This window comes from Delphinus delphis, chromosome 16 (assembly GCF_949987515.2).
Source record: "Delphinus delphis chromosome 16, mDelDel1.2, whole genome shotgun sequence".
Lineage (NCBI taxonomy): Eukaryota > Metazoa > Chordata > Mammalia > Artiodactyla > Delphinidae > Delphinus > Delphinus delphis.
Genome location: NC_082698.1, coordinates 14,124,324 through 14,145,240, shown reverse-complemented (window position 1 = coordinate 14,145,240; position 20,917 = coordinate 14,124,324). Strand labels below are relative to the sequence as shown.

The window sequence follows — 20,917 nt, the reverse complement described above, 5'->3', positions numbered from 1 at the left end:
CATGCTTCTAAGTCTCCAGTAAGATAATTCTCATGAATTATATTGACAACTGAAAAATACTATACCAAAATAAGGCTTACTGAAATTCTGATTGAAACTGACCCAACATTGTCTTATGAACATTGCCTCAAAACCAAACATGTTTATTTCCTTTATGATAAAATTTGTATATTGCACTTTGTAATGCATTAATAATTTCTTGGTACTTTTGCAATATGTAGCAGTAACTATTTCTTTGATAAAAATGTATTAAAGAAGGCTGTTAAAATCAAATTTAGAGGAAGACTTTTGAGCAAATTTAGAATAATTTTACTAAATAGTAAATAATTTTCAATTATTTTACCTTAATTTCTTTTCACCTGAAACAGGAAATCAGTGCAGCTAATTATTTAACTCTCCAAGCCTCACACTTCGGAACAGACAAGATCACCCATATCAACATACCTGGATGGAAATCAGATGGCAATGGCAGCAAGACGTGCAATGTATGATGTGAATAAACGCTTCTTTATACTAGTATGAAAGCTTTATGTTTAATGTGAATGTACTTTGCAAGGTACTAATGTATTCATGGAAATTCTCCATTCAGTTATTCACATTGTCTGTGTCCCAAGGCCTCAAATGAATTACCCGTTTCCCATTTATTTTCACTTATTATGAATCACACAGATTATGATGGAAGATTTTTATAATTATTCTTTGGTAAATTCTCATCTTTGACAAAAGATTGAGTGGTGTGATAAATTTCTCATTTATTTTAAGGAAAACATTTCCAAGTTCACTCCATGAAATTAATTTTCCTCTCCTTTATACCAGGGTTAATAGACTGCTAACGTAGTAAGCAATTAATTATTTATAAGCCATATAGTGTGGTAGAGTCAGGCTGTCTGACATCATATTAGGGTTCTATTTACTAGCTCTGTGGTCATGGGCAAGTTAATTAACCTATCTGTGCCTAGGTTTCCTTCTCTTTAAATGAGTATTAAGTTAGTATATGTAAAAGGGTTAGGACAGGACCTAGCATGTAGTAGGTTCTCAATACCTGCAAATGTTATTTCTTATTGTGAAATCAGTTGTTCAGGCACCTTGATTTTCTTTAATTCTTACTTTTTAATACTTACAATAAATCTTTTTAGGTGTTCCTAAAAGTAGAAGATGTGAACTGCATTAATTTACACTGGATTAATGGTTTGCTGAAATATATCCACGCTGTAAGCAATGTCCGTGCTGTTGGTGCTGAGATAGCTTATTGTATTGATGTTCTTGTGGTAAGAACTGTTGATTTTTTTAAATTATATTTAACTGACTTTGTATCGTAACACCAAGAATTTGGGGGTAATTCTATGTTCTTTTTTATTAGTTTACACATATACTGAACATGTGAAATAATAAGCATTGGTGTATGATAGCCAAAAAGGGAAGTTACTTCCTGTGAAAGAAGTGCCTGTGGTTCTGCAAAGTGCCACATGGTGGCAGTGTCCCTTCACAGGCTCCTCACCAAATCCTTCCCCACCCCCCAAGGTTACTGCCACGGTCAGTGTGTAGGACCATCTCCATTCGTTTTCATCACATTGTAAACCTATCCTTAATGATAGAGAAGAAACTGTTTCTGCCTTATGGATGCTATTTGTGTAGAATGTGAAATGCATTTTCCAGCAGAAACTGGGTTCTATGGCAGTGAATTAGGTCCATGGGCCAGTCCAGGCATGACCCTTTAACCTACACGTTTTCTAAAAGAATAAAACAGACTTTGCTATTTATGAGGGATATACTTTGAGACATTTATAACTCTCCAAAAGCTCTACCATAATAGAAAGTAATTGCACACCGTGAAATGCAGTGAAGTAAAGTCTAAAGATTTATGACGCTTTCTGATTCTTAAGGAGAGTTCACTCCTTCCATCCAGCAACTATTTCACTCTGCACTTGCTGTGGGCCCGGCTCTGTTCTAGGCACTGAAGGTACATGGTGAGTGAGACAGTGTTTCTGCTCTGGCCAAGTGTGGAAACAGTACTGTGGAGAATTCCAAGGCAACGGGAGGGGGCGTGACAGGACCAGCACCTCACTTAGATGGTGGGTCAGGGAAGGTGGCATAGAACACTGAGCCCAGTTAGGAAACAGCCTGGAGAAGAGTCAGGGAGCCAAATACTCACCTTCTTCTGCCCCCACTTCTCTATCTGCACCCACTTCTCTGCACCCACTTCTCTATCTGCCCCCCAATATATCTGCCCCCCACTTCTCTATCTGCACCCACTTCTCTGCCCCACTTCTCTATCTGCCCCCCAATTTATCTGCCCCCCACTTCTCTATCTGCACCCACTTCTCTATCTGCACCCCACTTCTCTGTCTGCACCCACTTCTCTGTCTGCCCCCCCACTCCTCTGCCTGCCCTTGCCGCTCTGTCAGGGGCACTACAGTACAAGGAAGAGCTCAGAGTGAGTCTTTGTCCACAAAGGATAAAACCAGATTCATCGCCTCTTCAGAGAAAAACCAGTCCTAAGCTTTTGTGAATTTCTTCCTTGATCTTGGGGCCTGAACTGTAGGCTCTTAAAGGTCTAGGAAATAAATAGGAGTGGCTTGTAGGAAGCTGGGAGGAGATTTTGCTGAACTGAAGAGGAAAGTGTTGGCTGACTTTAATGTTCAGTGAATTGTTCGCCCCCTCGGAAGCCCAAGGTGAAAAGCAGGAGAAGGTCTAGGGTGAGGGAGCCTGGAGCCCCCGAGAGTAATTCAGGAGCCAGACCTGCAGAAGGAGCAGCTAAGGAACAGGTAGGAGTCTCTTCCCTGCCCCCTCTTCTGTCATTTTATCACAGGATACCAGGATTAGCCCTGGGGCAAGCAGGTGCCTGGAATAGGGTTACCGGTAGATGGGGAAGGAGGAGGAGAAAGCTGAAGGGGGGGAGGGTGAGAACCAATATCAGACACAGTCTGTAGGGGAAGATAAGAAAGCAAGCAGAGGTTTTAAATGGTGGCAGCAGTGGGGGACAGGGCCCCCTAACGACAGGAGCCACTGGGGCAGCCATTCACATGTAAAAATACTCTTCATAATGCAGCACATAATACTGTCATTACTGGTGAAAAAATAAATAGAAGATTTGATCAAATGACAGATTTATCCAAGTGAAGGCAACTGCATGATTTTCACTATTATGAAGAGAGCCTGAAACTTTGCTGAAACTAAAAATGTTTGCTCCTTTGTTCCCCATTAAGTTGATTGTGCGTGTGTGTGTGTAAACTCTCAGGCCGCATAGTCTCATTGTGAATATTCTTAAAAACTTTTTCTGAAGGCCAAAGTCATCCCAGACATTTGCTAGAGTTGCCTTAAAGTGGAGAAGACAGACACAGGCAAGGTGGATAATAGCGTGGGCGTGAGCTGCCTTTGCCCTGTGTTGGGGGCGTGCTGGATGGGTTGGGTCTCAGGAGGGATGGGCACAGGCTGGAAGCCACAGCCATGGTCACTGGGCTGTTCTCCTTCCTGCTCCCGAGGACTCTGAGGCCCCTTAGCACAGGGAGAAGAACTCTGACAGAAGGCATCCCTCCAGCCCACCTGATGCTCTCTGCTTCAGCTGGAGAAGGATGTAGTTGAACGTGGGGTCGCTTTGTCACTTTACCAGTCCCCATCCTGGGTGTGAGAGGGAGAAACATGTCAGCTCCTTTTTCATTTTAAGCCTATTTCAACCATTCTACTGCTCTTTTAAAAATAGTTGTTCTGTTTTCCTTTGAAAAAATCCTATCAGAAAAAATTTGGATATTCCCCTTCTAAAGTGCACTTGATTGGCCGCAGCTTGGGAGCTCATCTGGCTGGGGAAGCCGGGTCAAGGACGCCAGGCCTTGGAAGGATAACTGGCAAGTCAGCCCTGCAGATGGGCCTTGGGTTTGTTTACATATTTGTTTATGCACAAAATGTCAAGTATCTGAAGGCCAAACGAAGTCTCAGAAGCAAATGTAAGACAGGAGAAAATGTGACTCCCCCAAACCAAAACCTGAAACGCTTCCAAAGTGTGAGTGTGTAAATCCACGTTCAAGGGGTGTTCACCACAGCGTTATCTGTGGTGGCAAAGTAATGGAAGCTGTGATCATCCACTGTCGGGGACAGTTGACTGAATTATGATGCACTCCATGCTTTGCAGTTCCATACCAACTAATAACACAGAATGAGATAGAGCCCTGATGACGGTCCTGCTCGTCCAGTGTAGCTGGCAGTGCTGAACTGCTTTGTTTAAGGCCCATGCCATTGCAGTTGTGAACATTTTGAATATTGCCCCTGGACACACTGTTAAGTCTAAAAACAAGTTGCAGAGTGAACCCTATGAATTAGGGTTTTGAGGATGATACTTAATTGTATCCCTTCACTGCACTCTGACTTTTTAGTGGGACTCTCCCAGACCTTTCCCATCTTGACCTTCCTTGGCCCCTCTGCAGAATTTGACCCGCTGGCCCCTCTGTGCTGTTGGAACCCCTTCTCCTCTTGGCTCCTGTGGTTCCCCATCTTCTTGGTTGTCTTTGTTCTTGTCTGACAGCTTCTTTCCAGGCTCCCTTGCAGGTGCCTTTTCTTTCGCCTTCCCTTACTCGTTGGTATTCTTCAAGGTTCTATCCTAGGCCCCCTCTTCTCTCCTCTCCTCTTCTCATTCTGTCATTTCTCTCTCCATGCTTATATTAACCAGAAAAATAGAAACAAAACCTGAATCGTATGACAGGCTGTTACACTGAGTAATGCACACCCACAACTGCGGCACTTTCGTTTCTCACTCATGCCGCATTTTCCCAAAGGTCAGCTGCAGCTCAGCTCTGAGTCCTCTCCACTCTGGGGCCCGCTCTCCACTTAACAGCAAAGAGACTTTGCTAAAATACAAATCTGACCGTAAATCTCCCCTTCTGCAAACTTGTAAGAGCTGCCCATCGACAACCAGGTCATGTCCAAACTCATCGTGGCTCAGGTCGCATCTGGCTCCTGCTTAAAATGCTATCTTCATCTTTCACCAAATTCTAAAGCTCTGTGCACCAGCCCTTGAAAGCTAGTTACAGTTTCCCAAATGTGGTTAACCCTCTCGCCTGATGGTCACGTATATTCTCTATCCTCTTCCCAGGATGCTGCTGACCCCATCTTCACCCTGGCTGGCCTTCTGTTCCCTCACATCTCTGCTTGTATTTCTCATCTCCAGCAGACGCATGTCCTAGTTTCCCAAAATTGGGTTACGTGTTGCTTCTCTGTACTTGCATAACACCTGTGCTCACCTGTCTCAGCATTGAGCACACTGCATTGTAGTGCCTTCCCCACCAAATAGAAAGCTTCTTGAGGACAAGGCTAGACCTTACTCCTTGTACCCAGGTGCTGAACCCTGTTCCTGGCACATAGTAAGTGCTTGATAAATAACTGTCAAACGTGTAAATGAGTTATGTGAATGATCATAACATTTTAAGGACCCTAGATATCTTACCTTTGTTTTAGTAGACATTTGAACAGCAGACAATGGGTTGAGAGTCTGGCCACCAGGCTCCTGGTCCATTTTGCACCTAACATATGATGGCCTTGTCAAGTCCCTTCACTTTCCTGGGCTTCGGGCTTTTGTTTTTCTTATAATGAATGGAACTAAGTGAGCCTTAGCTGAGGACTATGATTGTATTATTTTAACTGTGTTGCTTTGAGATCCCTCTTTACATTTTGAAGAGCTCTCATCTTTTATTTTTATATTTTTACGTATAAATGTTGCTTTTAAGATGGTCTACAATCCGTAACCTTAGTTATATGTATGATATTGCATGTACAGATCCTAGAATAGCCACCTTGACTTTTCTGACTCCGTTAGCTACTTGGGCATTGTCTAGACACAGCCTCACTTGTGTGTAGGAATCCGACATTGCAGTATATACAGACCCTGAATTTATAAATGTAAACAGACCCTACAGTTTATGTATCTGACCCTCAAGCTGAGTGGTGTTTGACCTACATAAATCATATAAGAAAGAATACCTTGCATTCACCATCTATCCTTCCAAAATAACAACACTATCCATGTACTATCAATGTACTTTTGTATGTCTTAGTTTAATACACATTATGCTTTTTCCTAGGGTTGGACCCAACTGGGCCAGGTTTCCACAGCACTCTAAATGAAGTCAGCCTGGACCCCTCAGATGCCAACTCTGTTGATGTTATTCATACAAAGGAAGTTCGCTTCCTCTTCGAGCTTGGTAAGTTTTTAACACAAACTGAAACTACACTGAAACATGGAGGAGAATTTTAGAAGCGTTTATCCTGCTTTTTAAAATTTCAGGTGTTGGAACTATTAATGCTTGTGGCCACCTTGACTTTTACCCAAATGGAGGGAAGCACATGCCAAGATGTGAAGATTTAATTACACCTTTATTTAAATTTGATGTCAATATTTACAAGGAAGCTAAATACTTTCTAAAATATGAGGACTGCTGTTATAAATTCAGTGAGCTCCCTGCTTGGATAGAATCTATGTCCTTTTGTATATAATATAATATAATATAAAAATATGTTTTAGCCCAAAACACAGTTGCATGTATGAAGTTCCCAGCAGTTGTGAGATCTGCAAGGTCAGGGTCCACGTCTTAGTTACCTCTGCAACCCCAGGGTCTAACAGAATGTCTAGCATGTTGTACTCACTCAGTAGGAACAAGGAGGATGTATTCATCCAACAAATATGTATTGAGTGCTTACTATGTGCCAAGCATTATTCTAGGAATAGCAGATGTAGGAACGCATACAAAAGACAGAAGTCCCTCCCTGATGGAGCTAATATTCTAATTTGCTAGAAAAACAAAAATAGAATAAGTGCTAAGAGACAAAACAAAGCATGTAATGGGAATATGATGCGTTGGTGACAGTGGGGGTGACATAGGGGAAGGAGATTTTTGATAGGGTGGCCAGGAAGTCCTTACTGAAAAGATGACCTGAAGGAGTTAGCCAGTTAGGCATTCCAGGCTGAGGGGTGGAAATAGCAAATGCAAAGGGCCTGGGGCAGGAGCCTGTGAAGTTCATGGCAGTGAGGAGCCTGTTGTGGCTGAAATGAAGTGAAAGACAGAGTAGTAGGACGTTAAGTTAGAGAAGGAACAGGGCATAGGGAGATAATACAGCACCTTATGGACTGTAGTAAAACTTCAGCTTTTACTCAAGTGAGAGGGGAGCCATGGGAGGATTTTGAGCAGAGAGGGACATGGTTTGACTTGCTTTTTAACAGAATCACTCTGAGTCACAAATTAAATTAATCACAAATTAAACAAATAATAGTTAACCTTTTAAAGTGGTTTCTAATAATAATAATATCTATAAGGCACTTAGTTATAAGACACCAAAAAGTTATTATTTGGGAGTTCTATTCCTCCCTATCTCTACATATCGTCATCATGTAAATAATGAACTATATCATACATAACATATAATAATGCACAGTAATATAACGTATGATGACATAATAAATATCTGGAGGATTCTAAATATCCCATCACCTGATCCCATGTGGTCAGAATAGCTAGATGTTGTAATTATTTTATCTTCCATTTGGCTATTGTAGAGGAAAGACACACAGATCGTGACATTGAGAGTAACTCGACTTTCCTCTTCACTAGAGATAAGTTACAAAGTTTTAATAGCCGTTCTGAAAGAGTAAATGTAATTAGAAATATCTGTTTGCAATGACTACCTAAAAAAAAAAACTGGTGAAACTATGGATACTCAAAATGAGAATTAAAGCCAATTTGACCTAGTGCAGGTAAGCGAAATTCATTCAGAAAAGGCCCATTATAAAACTTATCTCTCTCGTTATTTGCCATATTATGATTTAAAATTAGTTCTATTAGGATAAAATACAGATCATAAGACTCCTTTACATAACTATATTAAGTGTTATATACTGAGCACTTGAAATTCTGTAAAAGAATGAATTCAAATAAAACATACATTTATCATAAGCTATCATTTTGAGATATAATTCCTACAACTTTATTGGATTAAAAGCACATTTATCATTCATGTTAAGTTTTAGATGACTTTTAAGCTTCAAGATATTCTGTTACATTATATTTATTACTAAGAAACCATTTACTTTTAAAGTTCATAGCTCCCAATATTCTAATGAACCGTCTTGTCTAAATCACAATTAATTATGAATATAAATCTGTATGTAAGGAAACCTGATGTAAGAGAAGTGCCCATTCTTTATCTCTGCTGTGTTGCATTTCTGAAATTATGCTGCCTCAGTTATCTATTGCATAATGAACCATAGTGGCTTAAGAGAATAATGGTTTTATTGCCCATGATTCTAAGCCTTAAGATGCAGGCAGAGTTCTGTCGAGATTCTGCTTTGTGACGTGTCCATTGGACGAATGCATGTAATTGCATCCAGCTGGGAGCTGGGCTGGGCTAAGCTGAGTGGGAAGGTCCAAGATGGCCTTCCACGTCTGGGGTCTTGGTACTAGATCTCCTCTCTAAGTGGTCTGTTATCCTTCAGAGCTTCTCTCCCCAGCCAGTTAACCCGGATTTCTTAACATGGAGGCTGGGTTCCAAGAAAGCAAGAGTAGATGCTGGAAGGTCTCTGAAGACCAAGGCCCTGGAACTTGCACAGTGTCAGTTCCTCCACTGACTCACACAGTGTCAGTTCCTATTGGTCAAAGAAGTCACAAGACTAGCCTGTAACCCCAACCCAGAAGGGAAAAAAAAAACCCCAAAACAACTCCATCTCCTGAAGGGAAGAAGAGTAACAAGATATTGCAAAGGGGTGAGGACCTAGGAAGGAGTGATTCTTGGGAGGCCACAGTTGTAGATAAGTGACTTACCACATACACTAAAACCAAACTGGTTTCTCAAAAGTCAGCCAAGCTGGGTAGGTCATTGGAAGAATAGTCCATGTCAAAGAGTAAAAACATTTTTATGTAAGGAAAAGAGAGTATAAATGACTGGAATGCTATGATAACTTGAGAATGCACAAATGTACTTAGAACTTTTATGTATTATTGCAATAATCCTATTAGTAGCTGTAATGTTATGCCTGACAATGGCAAAACTAATTTGTCTGTAGCATTCTTTACAATACCTCCCACCTGTCTCACCTGGAAGCTCAGCTGAAGGTGTGCACTGGTTAACCTTGCTGGCTGTTCTATGACTGAACAGGAGGGAGTTCAGTCACTCCTGCAGAAACAGGGATACGGAGAATTAATTGGTCTAAGGCAGAGATGCTATGTGCACCATGATACGCAGAGCTCTAAGTGCTTACATCAGAGATCTGGGAAGTGTTGGGGATATTAGTGTCAGAGCACAGTCACCTACATTTGCATTTGTTTATTTATCCTGATTGAATGTCCCTTTAGAGTCACACGAATTCTTTCGTACAAGAAAATGATATGTAATATTGATAAATGTGGAATATCCAAGCCTACACACAAGGTCTGGTGACCTAGACCCAAGTCAAAAACCTATCATTTAAAATTACTTTTTCTAAGAAATGGTTCATACTATCAGTTAATTGGAAATTGTTTTCACAGAAGTGTTTTCCTTCTTTGATTGCAACCATGCCCGAAGTCATCGCTTTTATGCTGAAAGCATTCTCAATCCCGATGCATTTATTGCTTATCCTTGTAGATCCTACAAATCTTTCAAAGCAGTGAGTAAAACGTTTTGCAGTGTAATTTAATTAGCAAGTCATTTTTTGAAGCATGATCAGCCAACTAAAAATTAGAGCATTGAGTATGTAGCCAAAAAAAATGCATCTGCCATTTTGGGAAATAATAGACTCTTTCTGTGCTGAGTACTGAACAGTCACTGGGGTTGCTGGAGGGCTTAAATAACTAAACCAACTATTTGTATTCAGGTTGTTGTGGCTCTTTTGAATTATATCCAATTTTGCTGTTTTGGCCATTTGTTACGCCATAATTAGATGCTACTATCTAAAAGGGCAAAAATTTTTGTGTGTATATATTTTAAATGTCATCCTCAAAGATGCCCCGAGAAGCCTGAACCAATCCATAGCTACAGTGAAACATATTACCATTTACTTGGAACATGAAAATTATTTTTATTAAAATTTAATTATTTATACAGAGCAGAGCTGAGGCGTAGATAGCTCACAGGAGATCCATGCAGTTCAATACATTACAAAATGCCAAATCTGATTTTGCTTGAGTCAGAAAGCACGGGGTCCCAGATCTGAGCTGAACCTATTTTTCATTTGGTTATCGTCGTGAAAAAAGGAGAAAGAAAATCCATTTTGTAGCGGGAAGTGGAAAGGTTTTGCTGCTTGTGCGTTAGACACCTACCCCCTGTTTTATCAGGGAAGAAAAATGTGGGGTTTCCAGCCGAAGTGTGTTGTAAGTGATAGCATTTTGTGAATAAGTACAGTGTTGGGACAGGAATAAGCATTTCCCTCCTTTTACAGAGCAAGGTGAGTGAGCCCTCAGGCTGTCTTCTCAGTTTCCTGAGCAAGTTGTCCTTACTCGTATTGTGGCTGGTGAACTGCTGCTCTTGGAAAGCTTGCCATCCAACCACTGGCACTTCCTCAAAACCTTCTTCAAGCTCCAGATGCTGCTCTGAATGGCTCAATGGATGCTGACATTTACGACACCAAAGGCAGGTGGAAGGAAGCAGGTTCTCAGAGTCACAGTGGATTCGGAGTTAGTGGGGTTCAATCTGCTAAACTGGAGAAGCACAGGCTCCTGTGCCACGTGGATGCCGATTACGGCAACAAACTAGAGAACATCAAGTCAATTTCCTTGACATGTTTTATTGTACTTTTACCCAACAGTCATAAAAAATGAGATGAAATTTTAAAAAATAAATAAAATAAGGAGGGCTTTTAGTGCCAGGCTGTCTGATTCACATTTTTGCTCCGTCACTTGATAGACATGCAACATTGGACAGATTGTTTACTTCTCTGGGCTTTAGTTTCCTGATCTGTTAAATAAGGAAAGTAAAAGCATTATAATAATAAGGGACTTTGTAAGGAGTAATTGACCTAAATGCATATAAAGTGCTTCAAACAGTGCCTTGCACATGGTAAGCATTCAATACATATGAGCCCCTGTTATTTTGTTAGTATTTTTATTCATTAAAAATGGAGTTTTAAATGGGGTGTTTTACTATAGTCCTAGCCTAAGTGTCCATGGTTTAAAAATCGAAAAGTTCAAAACCTAAAATAGCAAATATTCCAACACTGCTACCCAGATTTTTTTAAGTTAATATTTTGTTAGTTTTGCTTTAGATTTTAACACATACAGATAAAATTGAAGTACCTTACATTTCCTTAATGCCCTTCCCTAAGGCAGACTTTGAAGCAAATCAATATACATATATCATATAAATAGTATCATACTGTATCTTTCTGAATTTGTTTTTAAATTAAATTTTATAAATTTAAGATCTACATTGATATTTATAGACCTATTGTATTTATTTTGTAGGAATCTGCCACAATTTATTTATTCATTCCCCTACTAATGTGCATTTTGGTTGTTTGCAGTTTTTCTTATTGAAAGCGATTTTGCAATGAACACCTTTGCATATCGCCTTATGTGCTTGTGTAGAAGTTTCTTTATGACATATAATAGAAGTGAAATTGTCAAAGCATTATGTGCATTTCCATCTTTATTAGACATTACCAAATGTCTGTCTGCAATGTCTGTTAATTTATATTCCCATAAGAAGCAAATGAGAATTCCCCACTCCATGTCTTACCCATACTTGGTATTGCCGATTGTCTTAATTTTTGTGAATCTGCTGAGTATGAAATTGTATGTTGCTTTAATTAGCACGTTCCTGACAACTGGTAAGATTGAGTATCTTTACATAATCATTGACAATTTGAGTTTCCTCTTCTGTGGATTGTTTATTCATATCATTTACTAATTTTTCTAACAGGCCCTTTTTCTTTTCCCTCAGTTGTTTTTGTTTTATTAAGTTTTGTTTTTGCAAACAGGCAGGATGGTCTGTTAGGCAACTTAGTCATTTTTAAATGCATATATACTTTATTTAGATTCCAAAAATTTCTGATAGTTTAATAATACATCCTGAGTTTATTGAAGGTGAACATTTCTAATTACCTCTTATTTTCTGTCACCAGGGAAATTGCTTCCGTTGTCACAAGGAAGGTTGCCCAATGATGGGTCATTTTGCTGATAGATTTCACCTCAAAAAAATGAAGCCTAATAGATCGTATTATGTTTTAAACACAGGGACTCTTTCCCCATTTTCCCGTAAGTATTGTAGCTGAATTTTATTGTAATGCTTTAAGGCACTTATCTTTTAAAATTCAACAGTTTTTACTGAGTGTCTACTAAATAAGTGGGCATTGGGCCAGACTCCGAGGATGCAGTGAAGAACAATGCAGTGAGTTTAGGCCAGGAGGAAAGCAAAAAAAAAAACTTTCTTTTGGGAGATTTTCAAAGGAGGAACTTCTGCAACCAGATCAGGGGAGCCTTCTGAGGGGAGGTGATTTCCAAGCTGACTCCTGAAAAGTGAGTAAGAGGGAGAAGGAAATGGAGTATTCCAGGTAGAAGGAACTGCATATGAAAATGCCTGGAGGTAAGAGAGAGCTGGAACTGAAAGAAGATCCCCCTGCTTGGATTGTAGAGACCAGGAGGAGGGTAACACGAGACAAAGGTGGGAGAGGTAAATTGGATCAAATAATGAAATTGTGCTCCATGTGGGAGGTTTGGGCTTTATCTTTGGGCAGGTAGAAGCAAAAAGGAACTGGGTGAATGGATTTGAGGGATGCAGAAAATGGAGAAGTCAAGGATGATTCTAGGTGGGTGGATGATGGGCTGTTTGCTGAACTTGGTAACACAGGCAGAGAGGCTGGTTTGGAGTAAGTTGATGGCTCAGTTTCTAACATGTTAGGTCTGAGATGCCCTTAGGACTTGGGCGTGTACAGTTAGATATGGGTCTCGGCCTCTGGAGATGTGGTCTACGGTTACAGATTTAAGCATTTAGACAGTAATCTAAGCTATGAAAGTAGACAATGTAATTACCCAAGAAGACTGTGTCAACTGAGAAGAAAGAGAGCAGAGAAAGAGGCCCCTGTGAAGGAGACTGAGGAATGAATAGAGAGAAAATACAAAGCTGTGTGGGAGCTAGGGCAAGAAAGATGATGAGGAAGGGAGGGATTCACTGCACCAAATATGCTAAAAGGTCAGATGAGACAGGGGCCCAAAGGGGCTCTAGGGGTGAGCCACCAATTCCGTCATTGCTGAGTTTGGGGTTTCAGTGGAGAGGTGACGGTGGGAGCCATACGGCAGTGGAATGGGCTGAGGAGGGAAAGGGAGCTCTTTGGCAATGATTAACTCACAGATTGAAAATTCTCTCTAGTAAAATTTTTCCCCTTTCAGAGGCTTTTCAGACAATTTTATGAAGAATTGCATTTTTTTCTGTGTTATTAAGCATACAACAATTTCAGAATTCAGAATAAAAGATCTGTTTAGCTCTAGATTTTTTTTTAGTTACACTTGACCATTTGCAAGGGCTTTATCCTATTGACAGGCTTTGTGCTGACCCAGACCTGTATTGGCTGGGCATTCCTAGTACATAGCCCTGCAGGAGAGGAAGGGACAGTTTACTTTGCCTCTAAGTCATTTTAAAAGCACAGACCTGGGCTTCCCTGGTGGCGCAGTGGTTGAGAGTCCGCCTGCCAATGCAGGGGACACAGGTTCGTGCCCCGGTCCGCAGAGCAGCTGGGCCCGTGAGCCATGGCCATTGAGCCTGCGCGTCCGGAGCCTGTGCTCCACAACATGGGAGGCCCACATACCGCAAAAAAAAAAAAAAAAAAAAAAAAAAAGCACAGACCTTATTGCTCAATAGGTTTTCTAGATTTTTTTCTGGATTAGTTGTCAAACTATGGCAAATTAAAACTTGGCTACAGAAAGCATACATGCCACAGATTACAAATTTAATGGATGAGAAAAGACACACACATTTTCTTAAAGTTATAAAAATGTCTGGAAAATTAAAGAATTTTCTTTAAAAAATATTGTTAAGCTATTTACATTTACAAAATCAAAATGTGAACGTTTATATGTTTTTTAAAATATAATTTCTCACCAAATTCACTCGAGCTATATAAAGTTGTATTTTTTCATGGACGTGAACAGCCCTGTTCCACTTTAACCTTGAAAGTTGTATTTACATTAAAGTAGCCAGGATGTCATGCTTTCTGTGTGTTTTAACCCTTCTTTCTCTTTATTTCCAGGTTGGAGGCACAAACTGTCTGTCAAACTTGATGGAAACAATGTCACTCAAGGAAGCATGTTTCTCCATGTAGGTGGAACAACAGAGAAGACAGGGGAGTTTGGGGTTGTCAGGTAGGTAAGGACGAGGACCTGGCAGGTAACAGTGCTGCACTCAGTTCTCAGTTCATCTGGCTCAGTAAGGCTCAGTCTTTTCTTTTCCTACAATACCACCAGCTATCTTTCTTTTTACTTTATATTTTCCAAATATAAAATAGAAATAATAATATCTACAGTTCCAGCTACAAACAGAAAATGTTAGGAAATGATAACATGAAAATACAGATCTAAAGCAAGGGGAAAAAATTGACAGGAAACAAAATATATTTTTAATCCAGTCCATTAGTGTTATACAAATTTGGGTAGATCTCTTTTATTTTTATAGATTCCATACAAATTAAGACATTTATATAAATTGCCAAATTCCTAATAAGCTTTCTAAGTAGTACCCGCAGGTATATGCTATATGCTGGGACAGTCAAAGGTAGGAATAATTCAGTAGAGACATTCACTGTGCACGTTGGACTGAAGTCCCCTTTTATCTTGAATTTTCCTTAATATTTTCTTTGATCAGCCTTAGCATTTTTGTATCACATCTTTCATTTTCATTGCTTAACTTGGCAATCATTTCAGAATTAACATTATACATACTAATTAGAGGTTAGCGTTGTGCAGACTGATGAACGGATTAGATGCATTGCCTCTGTGAGTTCCGTCATCTTCAAATACTGGGCAAAGGCACAAAAAGCAGGGATTTTATGGTTGTCCGTTGAGGGCTGCTTCGGATCAACCGCTCTGGCAGCATCTGTGCTCATCATCTCACCTTGGCGCACCTGCCTCTAAAGATGGGTACGGTCAGTGATTGTCTTGATTCTGGTTCATGCACAGGCTCCAGCCCGTGGCTTCTAGCCCTGCCTCCTGCCGTTCGGCTTCGTTCATCTTCAGCTCAGCCACGTTACCCTGACTACTTCACCCAGCATTAAATAGATCCCCCCCTTTCCTCCCTTCCTGACTTTATCCATGCTGTTCCATGTTCCAAATACCCTTCCGTGTCTTAGCATGTCTCATATCCACTTGCTTTTCATATCTCCACTAAGCTATTCCTCTGAGAAGAGTTCAACACCATCTTGTGTCTGTGGCTCTGAGGCCCACAGTACACTCGCTGCCTAAGGCTGTGGGCTTTGTGTCCTGCCCAAAGGCAGCTGACGTGGGGCAGGTGGAGAGAAAGGTGCAGTTCCTGCCCCTTCTAAGATTTGTGACAATGTTTTGACATCTCTATACTTCTTTTGCTAATGTCTAAAGAAGCTATTTGTAATGTCCTTGCATAGTTATCCAGTCCTCTTTTTTAAGAATAATTAAGCATTTCAGGTCCACAGTAGATGTCTTATCTTGAAATGAAGCCACTAAATGAATTTGTATGCTAGTCTATTCCCACTCTTCGGTCAACCTTTAAGAGTCTGGCGTCACCGTAGATTATATTTTAGTTATTTGGGCTTCCAATGACACTGTCATGAAGAGCTGCACTGTGTGTGCACTGTGTGAAGGCAGTTCATGGGGCAACAGGGAAATTACCCCAATAATCTGGAAGAAAAGTTGTCTTCTGATAATTAAATCAATTAATTTTACATGTAATGGAATAAGGCCCTAAGAATAGCAACATTCATTCGTTCAAACGTTCAAATGCCTATTATATACCGGGAATTGTTCTAACTGCCGGAGAAACAGACACAGGTCCTACTCTCATGGAGCTTACCTTCCAGTTAGAGGAGACAGACAATACATTAGCAAAGGAATAAGGAAATAGCAGCAATAGAGAAATCTCATCTGGTCTACTTTTGGCGTGCATAAAATATGCCTTATGTCTCAAGATAATCTACTTCTCTCTGCTCTATTTCCACACTCACCAAAACATCATTTTTATCATTAGTTTGGTTACCCAATTCTTTTCATACAGATGAAGAAGGTACCAGGGAAAGGGTAGGAGAACATTTTGGTTAATAAAAAGGAAGCATTTCACCATTGTGAGCTGATGAACAGGCTTCTAGTTCTTATATGAGTTTTGTGTGAATTTAGTCTATCATTGGTAGTTTGATCATTTCCTGGTGTCAATAAAATCTAGTTTCTGATGCCACAAAGCCAAGACCAGATCTTTTATTATGGAGTACTCATCCCCTAAAAATCACCTAGTCAAGCTTCCCATTTACCTAACCCTTTTCTCAAGCTTCAGAATCATGCTGTTCTGAGAGGCTGACCAAAGTGAATGGAAAGAATAAATCTCCTATAAGCAAATGCCAGAAAATGAAATTTTCTCTTCCATGGTACACAGAGATGTTGTCTTCAACTTCAGCATTGTGAATACCCGGTGCAAGCTTACGAGTTTATTTTTCTCTTTACAGTGGAACACTGAAGCCAGGCATGACTTATACAAATTTAATTGATGCAGACATTAACATTGGAAACATTGCAAGTATTGAGTTCATTTGGAAGGAACTTTCATTTGAACATTCTCAGAATAAGCTGGGAGCAGAAATGGTGATAGATATATCTGGAAAATATGGATCTGAGTAAGTCTTACTTTTTCCTTTGCACTTTCAAACATAGTTTAAACTTTGCAAATGACATTTAAAACCCATATATAATTTGAAATTTGAAAATAGTATAAAAATTTGTGCCATTGAAAGTTTTCAATTAAAGGAGATAAAAATTATTTAAGAAACCAATACTATATTTGTGAAAGTGTTTATAAAATAGTAACTACTCATTAATTAGAAGACCTACCTATGTCTTCCACCCCACCTACCCTGGAATCATATTAATATCCTCCTTTTTCCCCTTTAAATTTTTCAGATCTGCCTTCTTTAGCTAGAACTTTGTAGGACCTAATATTGCCCAGATCCTGAAACCATGCTAATTCCAGATATAATCTCAATGGATTTACTTAATGGGAACAATGGAAAAATTAAGCTGGTATCCAGACCAAGCTTGGCCCTTGTAAATGAGATAGAAATGTATAGTTGCCTTTTTTCTATATAGAATGTTTTTCTTATTGACAAGCTTTTATATGTCCCTTAAAACCAGACTGAGCCCTGGTATTCTGGGTTATCAGTGACAAAATAGAGCAGAGTTAGTATTTCCCTGAATAAGAGGAGTTGTTACAAGTAGGTGGTGTAAACTCATCAGAAAATGAGCCTCTGTCTGGTTGAGTGTTTGAAGTACATTTAGAGTATTTCCAGGTGGAATAATCCTTGTTCTAAAATGATTTGAAGAATATTTACTGTGTTGTTAAATCTTACTAAGACAAATTATGTCTGTAGTTCATGATGTATAGTAGATGATAACCCTGTGGGTTGATACATCTATCGATTAATAATAAAAACTAATGAGAGCGTGTTAGTGTTTGCAAGGTGTTCCTTGGTCTTCAGGGAGTGTGTGAGGTAAGAGATTTTGGAGCTTATCTATGATGTATGTCTCAGGTAGTAATGGGCCCTGAGGATCATCAGCCCCTCCTTCTAGAAGCCCCCACCACAGAATTACTCATCTCCCTGGGCCTTGAAGGTCCCATTGCAAATTTTTATTTAACCTAAAAGCAGCATTTCATTTCTAAAGCCCTTGACTAACCCTTTGTGTTTATAATAACAATATTGTAATATTTAAATGTGTCATTTGTGTTTTTTATTTTGCTTCAATTTCGTCTAATTCAGTTGTCCTCATCCAGTGAAAATAAAAGATGCGTGTTTTTATTTGTTCTGTTCTCTATCACTGGGCTCAGTGTTTGGCCCATAGCACTGTGCTATGAATATTGTTGAAAAGAAATGATGACAGATACTCTGCAGAGGGTTTCTTGATTCTCCTTGTGCCTTGTTGCCAGCTGAACCTTAAGAAGAGACCCATGGGTGCACGTGAACTTGAGTTGTGGCAGAAAGCAGAGAACAAAGTGGGGTGACCTTCCCGCTGAGCAAGGAGGGATAGAAGGTTGATTGGAGAGCAAGGCTTAGTGGAAGGAGGAGAGGAGATAAGGGTGTGTTTGGCATGATCCGGCTGAGCATCCTCCCTCCCTGGTGCCACATCAGCCTGAGGCCCACACCAGCCCAGGAACAGGGAGGCCATGAACAGCCCTGTAGGAGGCTCCGAACCCTACTGAGTAACTGCATCGCAGCCCCAGCACTCCTGAGCAACCTGGCAGTGGAGTTGGTCCATGGCTCTGGGGGATGGAAACCTGTTAGAGCAGCTGCCCCGGGCCTGCACTGCTCTCTGCTCAGCCTTTCTTCCTTTCAGGAGGGGGCTGCCAACTGGGAGGAAGAATTATGAATCAGGATGCTGCACTAGGCTCTGTGTGTCCTGGCTTGCTTCCTTGTTCGAAGCGTCTCTGGGCTGGCTCTTTCTAAGCTTGAAAAGACAAATTGGAGTCACTTAACTTCTGGGAACCCTATTTTAATAAACTATAGGCTTTCTGTCCCATTGTTCTTAATATCTGTCCCCTTTTTTGCATTATAAGAATGTCATATGAAGAATAGTGCATGAGCTATCCAGGCAGATCTGAAAGTTCAAGGTGACAACATTATTTTCTGTGTGTATTGCTGCCTAGGAAAGCTCTTTAAAAAATGATTCCCTTGCTCTCTGAGTGCCCAGCGTTAACTATAGCAGAGTACTGGGGGCAAAGACTGTTAGGAAATTCTTCTGCTTCTTGAGCGAACTGCCCTTAATGCTGAAAAGTGACTTCCAGTCCCATTAGCCATCACTTTCTCCACTGCCCATTGCCATCAGTTCACACTCGTACCTCATCATCACATTACCCACAAATGCCCTCCTCTAAACTTGCACATGGGAGCATCCCCCTCTTGGACCACAACTGCTTTCCCTTCAGGCCGACGGAGTGAACTTCTCAGTCCTTGCAACTTCTGTTCCATTACCTTTCTACTTTCTTGAAACGCACCAACCCATTTCCTTTCACACCCAGCTTACGTTGCATGATAATTTGGTTTAGTAATAATGCTTATTAACACCCTAAACTCCCTTTTTTTTTGCATCCTGTTGGGCAAAACCTCAACCGGAGCACACCCAGTGTTCCTCTTCCTCTAGGCCAGCACTCAAATAGTTGAGGGCTACTGGGACAGTCATGTCTCAGAGAAGACATGTATAACTATAAACTGATCATCAACACTGTCCTGAAATTCTACCTGGTTTTTGGTTTTTTGTTTATGTGTCTGTTTTTCGCTTTTTAACACCTCTTACCCCAAACTCTCCACCTACTTTATACAGAAAACAGAGGTCATCAGAGAGCAAGTCTCTCCTCTTTTTAATCCAAACATGTCAGTTACTTACATCTGCATCCATTTTATCCTTTTTCTTTCTAATAAGGAAGCTGCCCTATCTCCCACCCAAGGCCAATGCTTGCCTCTGTGCTTTGGATCTCACTCTCTCTAGCCTTCTTGGGAATCCTATCCTATTGGTTACATTTTCTTTCCTTTGCACATTCAAGCTCTCATTGCTTTAGATTTTTTAAAGTCTAAGTCTCTCCCATTGGGGGAAAACAGTCATTCTCAACCCTGTTTTCCCCTTTAGTCCCATCTGACCTGAAAATAGCTCTCACTTTTCCAGTGACTGCCAGGTACAAAGTTGAATGGGAAGTTTTACTCATTTATTCCATCCCTCAACAGAACTCAGCACTGTTTTTTCTTTTTACTTTTTGTTGTAGAAATTTTCAAATATTCACAGCAGCAGAGAAATTGGTTAAATAGAACTCCCAAGAACTCGTCAACGAGTTAAATGATTTTCAGATTTTGCCAATTCTGTTCTAAGTGTGTCCACAAACACACACCCCCTGTTTTTGTTTTGTTTGTTTGTTTTTGCTGAACTATTTTAAACCAGATCCTACGTGTGATACCATCTCTCCCATTTACACATCAGTATGAATCTCTAAACAATAAATTTGTTGAACATAATCATAATACCTATTTTAACAATAAGTTTTAAATGAATTTAAGGTTAACCAAAAGAATTAACCATAATTCCTTAATATCATCTTACATTCAATTTGTTTTAAATCTCCCAGATTGTCTGAAAAAGCTCTTTTCGGCAGTTGGTTTGTTGCATATGATTAACATGTCCCTAAGTCTCTTTTCATCTATAACAGTTCCCCTCCCCCTTCTTCCACACCAGTTGTTAAATAAACCAGGTCACTTGTCCTGTAAAATTTCTCACATTCAACTGATGGGATCCCCTTGATATCATTTAGTACATTCCTCTCTCCTGTGTATTTCCTGTAAACTAGTACTTAGGTCGGGACACTTGATGGGATTCGGGTTCCTGTCCGCTGGGCAGTGGGGATTGACCCCCTCCATGCGAGATGGGTAATTTCTACACCTTACTTACAGCTCTCAAGTTAACTGGTGATCTTTTATTCATTCAAAGGATTATATATGTACTCACTTTATAAATTTGAAAGGGCTATACCAGTTAGAGTTGTAGGTAAAACAAAATACTGATGGGCTTCAAATCTAGTTGCTAAATGGCAGGCTAAGAGGAGAAAGGTGACTTGAAGAAGGTTTACTAGGGTTTGTGCTCCAGGAAGATTGGAGGAAAGGGGCAAATTGTGTAAAGATCCAATTACAGAAGAGGCACTGAACTCTGCACTATGCCTAGGGCTGGAGGAGGTGGGTCATAAATGTTCCTGCAGAAGTTGAGGA

General features: G+C 40.2%; 1 protein-coding gene across 1 annotated transcript; it reads left to right on the top strand.

Annotated features, from left to right (window-relative positions):
* Window positions 1-344: 344 nt before the first annotated feature.
* On the top strand, window positions 345-17,142 carry PNLIPRP3 (pancreatic lipase related protein 3; the record flags this gene model as incomplete). The annotated part of the gene is given in 10 exon segments (XM_060033551.1): window positions 345-485; window positions 1,137-1,268; window positions 3,734-3,842; window positions 6,069-6,188; window positions 6,272-6,398; window positions 9,502-9,622; window positions 12,074-12,206; window positions 14,195-14,306; window positions 16,628-16,795; window positions 17,079-17,142. Coding segments are annotated over 10 exon segments (1,227 nt in total), but the record flags the coding sequence as incomplete, so codon positions are not given.
* Window positions 17,143-20,917: the final 3,775 nt, after the last annotated feature.